This window comes from Lemur catta, chromosome X (assembly GCF_020740605.2).
Source record: "Lemur catta isolate mLemCat1 chromosome X, mLemCat1.pri, whole genome shotgun sequence".
NCBI classification, from domain to species: Eukaryota; Metazoa; Chordata; class Mammalia; order Primates; family Lemuridae; genus Lemur; species Lemur catta.
The window spans coordinates 33,177,207-33,185,466 of NC_059155.1; the positions used below are offsets into that span (position 1 = coordinate 33,177,207).

At 49.0% G+C, this 8,260-nt stretch overlaps 1 protein-coding gene across 1 annotated transcript in view; it reads right to left on the reverse strand.

The window, feature by feature from the left end:
- Positions 1 to 7,496, reverse strand: part of GPC4 (glypican 4) — a 101,837-nt gene extending 94,341 nt beyond the window's left edge. The window contains exon 1 of the mRNA XM_045537773.1: positions 6,738 to 7,496. Coding sequence (XP_045393729.1) covers positions 6,738 to 6,897 — 160 coding nt within the window. The 5' untranslated portion in view covers positions 6,898 to 7,496. The remainder of the gene's footprint in view (positions 1 to 6,737) is intronic.
- Between the last annotated feature and the right edge of the window lie 764 nt (positions 7,497 to 8,260).

Genomic DNA, 8,260 nt, shown 5'->3' on the forward strand with positions numbered 1-8,260 from the left:
TTGTACCTGCCTTGCCATACCTAGTGGACTTCCCTCTTCTGGCTTAAACTCTTTCCATTTTGTGAAAGATGCCTTTTCCCCTGAAGCAGCCTCTTTTACTCTGCCAGTTAGTCATGCCGGGTTCTTTTTTTCTTCCCCCAAGCAGCTGGTCTTTTTGATGTCTGGCACACATTTATCTGGGCTTCCAATAAGATGTTTTTACATAGTTTCCAGGCTTCCTGGAGGTTATTGACTTTTTTAACTCTTCAATTTTTTTTCCTAATTTCTAACATTTGTTAGAGTTTCTTTTTCAAAAGTTGAATACCTGGCTGATGGATCTCTTTGATTTTTCTCTTCCACCAGATTGCTGAATTAAATGCATCAGAACTTAAATATAATATTTCAAATTACCTCCAGGATGGAATTGCTTCGTGAATTTTCTACACTTTCATGTTCTCTATAGTAAGCAACAGATGTTTAACCAAGTGGAATTGAAAACGCTAGTTTTTACCTGTTCGTATTTTAGTGTGTCTGCTTATTTATATTATACAAAATATTCTGACACCCTTAAGCCTGTGTTCTTCTCCTCAGCAAAGATAATAAACTGAAGATATTTTGTTTGTTAAAAGATAACTCATGTGTACTGAACAAGCTCTATGTTCTGAATCTAATGTGCTAAATTTGCTGTAAATTTGCTCTAAATTGCCTAATCACAAGAGTGTCAACAGTTCTTTAAAGAAGTATATGTCAAAAAGCATAAAGGAAAATAAAATGCTCAATCTTTCTGAAAAATTCCTATAAGCAGTTGGATATTAATGAAGTGGTAAAGACAAGTACTCCCCAAAATGAATAAAAATGCTCTCCAAGTTATACCAACATATCATGGAGATTTACTTTAAATTTATCTCACTTCAAAGTGTTTAGATCCAGAAGATTCCTGGGAGATCAACAGACCATGGGGATGACAATCTATCATCAAGGCAGTATAATCCCATTATAGCACCGATGTCCTGAAAGAGAATGGTGTCCTGAAAAAGCATGCGATACAATTGTCTATGTTATCCCCCCACTTGTTTGACAAATATTGCACTGAGCTACCACATGTGGTACTGTTAGGCACAGAAAATGCCAGGAATTGCCATATCTGCCCTCAGGTTGCTTATATTTGAGGAGATAAGACAAACATAAGCCCGTACACACAGTTAACTATAATACAAGGCCGTTAGTTATGTATAAAGACCATAGATCTGGTTCAAGCAGGGAATCAGGAGGAAGATGGCACATAACCCTGCAGAGTTCAGAAGTGACCTAATGGAAGAAGTACCATTTGAGATACCTGGAGCCACTGAAGCTCAAAGAAAAGACTCTAATCAAAGCAGTAATGTGAGGAAATTCAGCTGGCACGGTTCAGGATGGAATAGGAGGGCAACAAACAAGAAGCAAGTAGGCCAGTTAAGCATTATTACAAACACCTCCTAAAAGATCTCCCTGACTTTATCTCTTGCCTCACTAACCCTTAACTCGAAGTGCCACTAGTTATCTTCCTAAAACAGCTTGACTGATGACATTCCCCTCCTCAGAAACCCTCACTGGCTCCCCATTGCCCAGGAAATACAATTCATATTCCTTCCACTGTTAACTATATTGTCTATGTCTGGGTTTGACATTTTGCCTGCCAAAGATGTGATTGGATCCTCTCTACTACAGTGTGAAAATAGGGCCATTGTGATGGTCTCTTACTAGTTAATGAAGGTCCTCTCATAGCTTATATCTTTACAACTTCTGTGTGAGTAGAGAAAGCACTTTTTTGTCTTACTGTGTACAACATAACATAAACTATACTCTGGGTCAGATAAAACCTAAGTTCCTCCAAGTTGCTGCAAAAGACATTATTTCATTCCTTTTTATGGCTGAGTAGTACTCCATGGTATATATGCGTCTGTGTGTGTGTGTGTGCATATATATATATATGCACACACACACACACACACTTTTTTGTACTCATGAATTGATGGGCACTTAGGTTGATTCCACATCTTTACAATTATGAATTGTGCTGAGATAAACATTCACACGCAGGTGTCTTTTTGATAAAATGACTTCTTTTCCTTTGGGTAGATACCCAGTAGTGGGATTGCTGGATCAAATGATAGGTCTACATTTATACTCCCTTAATATTTTGAAATTAAAAACAAAGAAATGGAGCTGTGTTTAGCCATGTGATTAAACATAATGATGGGTGAAGGAGAAAAAACCCTAGGTTCAAATCCCACCTCTTGTCACCGCTGTTAAGACTGTGACTATATTTCTTAATCCCGTTGAATCTCAGTTTCTTTGTCTGTAAAATGAAGATGATGATGATAATTCTGACATCATATGGTTGCTGTGGGCTTTAAATGAGACAATCATGTGAAGTCCTTAGCATAGGGCCAGGCCCAGGCAAAGTACTCAATAGCTACTAGCTCTTATCATGAGACCAAAATGCATTTTTTAATCCAAATGGGAATAAACCTCAGTGCTAAAACAGTTAATGTTATTGGGGAGCCAGAAAGACTAACTTCCAGCTGACTCAGATTAATATCAATGTCGTGTCCCTTGCATAGATAACAAAAAACTTCCTTTCTCATTCCTCAGTCTAGTCTCCAGTTAATCCTGAAATTGCATGCAACTCAATGTGAACCAAACAAAAAAGGAAAACAGTAGTTATGCTGAATCAAACATTTTATATCTGTATGTTCTAACTGGAGATTGAGCCACATAATCCAGAATTTTTACTAAGCTCTTTTTGGAACACGTCCAGGGGATAGTTCCTGTAACTACTTGGGGCAATTTCTACAGTGACGGGCCCTGTGGCTTAATCAAACCCTCTCCTCAAGTGAAACACAGCCAAATTGATGATTCCAACAGAACAGAGAAAAGTTCATTGCAAAATCCAACCCATTTACTTAAGGTGGAGAAGGGAGAATACAAATCTTGAAGACACATGCTTTCTTATATATAATCAGCTCAGTATTAGAAAGTACTGCTACCTCTCCAACACACACACACATTTTTCCATGTAATCCTAACATAGTTTATGTGATTCCCAGAATCCTCTGTGCATGTGCATTTGTGGGTGTGGGTGCAAGCTCACAGGTGCATTGCTCATAAACATAAATGAGAACAAGAAACAAAAACTCCAAAACCACAACTCTCCATTACTTGAAAAGTATAGGGGTCAAGCAAAGTTCTCCTGGTTATTGGTCAATATCACTGTGAAAGGGACAAGCTCCAGAACTTTTCTCATCAACTGCCACACTCTTAAAAACAAACAATTTCAGCAGAGATCAGATTAGTAATAAAATGCCATTTGTTGCATATACTTTTATCCTCTGTCTTTATGGAGGGAGGTACAATGAAAATGATGAGATCTTTAAGCTTATCGTTAGTATTTTTGCTTTTACTAGTGAACTAGCATTACCTAGTTAATACTCTATAATATTAGAGTCCCAAATCCCTTCCCACTTGGAACTGCCTGGGCACTCCCTTCTTTTCATCTGTGTCACTCTTATGGTACTCATCACACACTGTGTTGTATTCCAATTATGTGTGTGCCTGGCTTATCTCCCTACTACCAGGAACGGTCCTGGTGGCAGAGGCCCCTCCCGCCCTTCTTGCTGCCTCCATGTTGCCAAGCACAGGACACTGCAAATAGTAGGGGCTCCAAAAATATATGGCCATTGAAAGCTGAACAAAAAGTGTCCTTTGTGTTAAAGATTTTTTTTTTTTTGATCATGGCATCTGGGCTCCCCATTATTTGAAAAGTACAGGGGTCAAGCAGATAGACAGGCAATGCAGGACCTCAGCGGGAAGCCCTGGCAGCATGATATACTTACTCCCTGACACCATTGAGAGCATATCAGATCATCTTAATTATGATCTATAAAGACTGAGACTCTTTCAGGACATGGAGTACTCTTAAAGCCTGTTCAAACCTCCAGAAGGCAAGTGCAAGGCTATTGGGAATAAAACCTTAAACTTGGGCTAAGCCAATGGACTAGACACCCAGAATTTGCGACTCTTTGCCTAGAAAACAATCCCGGATGTTTTGCACCAAAAAAAATATACCCTCCCCACCAAGGGAAAGTGCCTGGCAATTAATCCATTCAGACCTAGGCTGAATATAAGTCATTATATTGACTATCTCCCCTAAAATGACCAAAAATCATCTGAGTGTAACCCAGAGAAGACAAGACTAATGTATGCATCTGGAGAGGCCAGGGTGATGGTAAAGATTACGCCTGTTTCTATACTGGCCGTCTAAAGGTATTTACTTGGGTCTGTCTGTGTTGTGACAGTGTCCTAGACTCAAATGAATGCCTCTAACACTCCACATTTTTGAGCCATTCAGTCATGCATTTTTGTTATTGTTGAAAGTGGTGCGAAATTGCACTGCATGAGCTAAAGTCCTTGGTGGTCTTCCAAGGATTCCAGCTAAAAAGGCACTTCCTTTGTTCCTCAGGAGAATGCAGTCCAGTAGGTCATTCAAAAGGGGAAATAAAAGCAGCAGCCCTGGGAGGGAGATGAAGGACAAGACAAAAAGAATAAAATGTCTTGGGTGTGAGCACATTAGCTTCCATTTCCTGCTGCTGGTCACTAATAACTCTCCCATCTTTCCAGGGGCGAAATGTCCAGATAGACATTTATGCAAAAATATACCTCAGGTGTTTTCTGGGAATGATGACAATCAAAGGAAACACCTAGCACTGAGAGTCCCTGAGCACGCTCCAAGCTTCCTTTTCTCTGAGATGCTGGCTGGGGAAGGTGCCCTGCCACTGTGAGACTACACAGCTAAGTTGGAGAAAGTGGGGAGGGCGATTTCACAACCCACTCCCTGAATGCCTCCAGTCCATCTCAAAGGCACATATTGTTTGCATGAGCAGAAGATGAAACCTTGTCACATTCCCATTAAGCGCATAGCTGCATCTAGCCCTTCAAAATGTGGGAATGACAACTGTAACCTTCACGCCAATCATCTCCGCTGTGCCCAGGCCCAAACTGTGCAGGGTACAAAGACACCAGGTCTGACCTGTGGAGCCCCCAAGCCTCAGTGGCTGCTGGTTCACTTCACTTTTTCTGGCGGGGCGGGAGGAAGTGGGGGAAGAAAGAGGGCTTTTCAGGACTCTACAACCAATAAAATCGTGCCACTGTGAGGACATACTTGAGTTCCCAAAAAGACAGGCAGCTGAAGGGCAAACAGTCTCTAATCAGTAGTGTGCAAGTTATTTGATAACTGCCAAGGTGCAGTGGGCGACTGGACTGCTCCAGCAATTTCTTCGATTCTATTTCTAGACAGATGCCGGTTACTCTCCGAAAGTGCCCAGCAACTTCCCTCAATTACCTTAGTAATTTTTATGTAATTGATGACTGCACTTAATCTCCAAGATTATTAATAGCCCTTCCAGAAAATGACCCCCCCCCCAAGTCTTCCTAGGCCGTTGGAAGCGCCTAGTTGAAATTACAGTATTTCCTTTGCTGGCTACCAGCCCCCTGTCCGCCCCACCCGGCGATCAGCACCGCGAGGCAAAGGCGCGCTCCGCTCACTTCCATGAAAGGTTCGGAATGGAGGCTCAGCCCCCAGGGCTCGAATCTCTTACTCCTCCTTTACGTTAAGCTGGCCACCAACCAACCAGATTAGTGGTTCTTTCTGAATCCCTGGGGTGAAAGGGCTACCTGCGCCGTCACCGACCCCAGCGCGGCCCGCGGGGCTGAGCGCAACAGTTGGCCCGCTGTGAATTAGTGAGTGCGACTCACAGAGGACCCGCCTGGGCATCGCCGCGGGCCTCGTGAGGAGGGACGGAGGGCGCCCCCTGGGACGCCGCCTCCCCAGCGCTCCCAGAAGAGTTTTCACAAATACCCCACGCACCCCCCGGCGCCCAAATCCAGTGAACTTTGTCACTGGCTAAGCCGTCTCTATTTGCATAACCATCTCCAAACTGAGATTCAGGTTCCTTGTAATCAGTCCGTTCAAAGGTCTGTAATTGAATGTGCAATTAACCCTTAAAATGAGGCGAGAAAAAAGAAAGGGGGAAAAATTCCCTTCTAGTCCAATACCTTCCGGAAAGCAGGAGAGTTTCCAAAAGTCAGGATTTGGAGGGGTGGAGAGTGGGGGAGTCGCTTGCTTTTTAAAGGCGACTTCTAAAGCCTTTGCAGCTACTAAAACTCCTAATCCGTGTCAGCGGTAGAAGGGGGGGGTTAAAAGAACATCAATGAAACATCAATTTAAGTTCCACGTTTTGAGACCCCCCCCCCGAATCTGACAAGCTCCAGGAGGTTCCCCCTCACCCCCACCCGGCCTCTCGTCACCCACACAACAAAGCGGGGAGCCCAGTAAGGAGTTCAACCCGGAAAAGGCAAGGGAACCGATGACACACACTTCTCAGGGCCAGAGTCCTCAGGGGCTTCCCGGGACCGCGAAGACTGCGAAGGGGCGGGGGGATGGAGGGATGGAAGCAGAACTCGAGAGTGGCACCAGGCAACTCCGCGGCGCCCCTCCAACTCGCAGTGCCGGGGGTGGGGGGGCCGCCCCGGGCGCGCCCGCGGGGAACGCTCTGCGCTAGGGCTGGCTGGGGCTGGTTCACTCTGCTCACTCTCTCCAATGCCCATTGCTCCCTCTCGGCTACCTGCGTCCAGCACAGGGGGTGGCGGGGCAGGGGGTCCGCGGCCCCTTTCCCGGGGTGCCTGTCTCTACACCCGCCTCCCGGGGGGTTCCCACCTACCGTTGATCTCGTGGAGGGGAGCATCGTCCTTGTTGAAGCCTTTGGACACGTAGAGACGTCGCACTTCCGAGCAACTTTTCGACTTGAGCTCGGCAGCCAGCAGTGAGGCGCTGACCACGGCCAGGGTGCAGAGAAGCGCGGGCAAGCCGAACCGTGCCATGGTGCGGGCCGGGGCGGACGCGCTCCCACCTTTGGGACAGCACAGGACGGGATGGGACGCGAAGCGGTGCTGCGGGAGTGGGCCGAGGGGCGCGGAGTCGGGGGCTCGCAAGTGGAGCTAGAGGGCGAAGGAGTTGGAGTTGGTGGAGGAGGAGAGCGGGAGGAGGAGACGCGGGGCGAAAAGTGGAGCTGGGCCTCGCGTCAGGCAACGGTCCCCGGTGCCAGGCGCCTGGCCGGGGGAGAAGGAGAACGAGGGTGTGGAGGCGGCGCGCGGCCCAGAGGACCAGAGGCGCGGGCCGGTGACCTCGGGGCACCGCGGGGCAGCGAACAGGGCAAGTTGGCCGGGCGGCCGGCGAGGCAGGGGCGCGAGGGAAGGAGGGGAAGGTGGCAGGCGCCGCGGGGGCCGCGGAGGGTGTGGGCGGCGGTGGCGGCCGGCGCTTGCTGCGGGCTGCTTGGGCTGCCCGGCGCTGGTCCGCTCGCCTGGCTTGACTCGGCTCGGCTCACTCTGCCCTCGGCCGCGCGGCTGTGCCCTTCTCAGCTCTGCCGCTGACTGACTGGCCGGCGTGCGCGGCGACGCTCAGCAAACTTGGCCAAGGGGGCGGCACTAGGGGGAAGGGGGCGGGCGGCGGGGGGGCGGGAGACAGGCGGGAGCACGCTGGGCCGGGCCGGGAGAAAACCTGGAAACGGGGCTGGATTCGGAGCGGCCAAATCCACTTCCTAGGGGGCCGCGCCGGGCGCGCAGAGCTCCCTCGGGAGACGCGCCCCGCCGGGCTCCTCCTTCCTCCCGTCCTCCTCGGAGGCGGGGAGCCTGCCCGCCGCCCCCCACCTATAGAGGCAAGGCCGGCTACTACTGGCTGAAGGGGCCAAGTCCCCGGGAACCGGGCGGCCCCGGACTTGTCCCAAAGCCCAGGTCTGAGCCACAGGCCTTCTGCACGTGGCCACCTGACCTGCCGCCCGCGGGCCAAAGCCGTGCGGAGCCCTCCCGCCGTCATACCCGCCTCCCCTCAGCCTTCCAGCACCCAGGGATGCCCCTAACTGCCCTGTGGGAATGCTCCCACGTTAGTCGCATTGTTTCTCTGCATGCCCCAGGCGGACTTGAGGCTCAGAGCTCGCCCTAGAGCCTCACCTGGCCTCCCCAGACCTGCTCCCCATCAAACGGTGCTCGTGAAGCACCAACTTGTCCAGGACCCTGGCAGACATTCTCTTCCCGCCACTGCAACACTCTAATCCCCACCCCACCCCCATTGTACAACTAGTCCTGCGGAACCCTGAAGGGAGAGAGCCCTCCCCCGCCCCAACCGTGAGACGATGGGGCAAAGTCAGGGTTGACTGCGGAGATCTTGGAGATCTTCTGGCCCAACCCC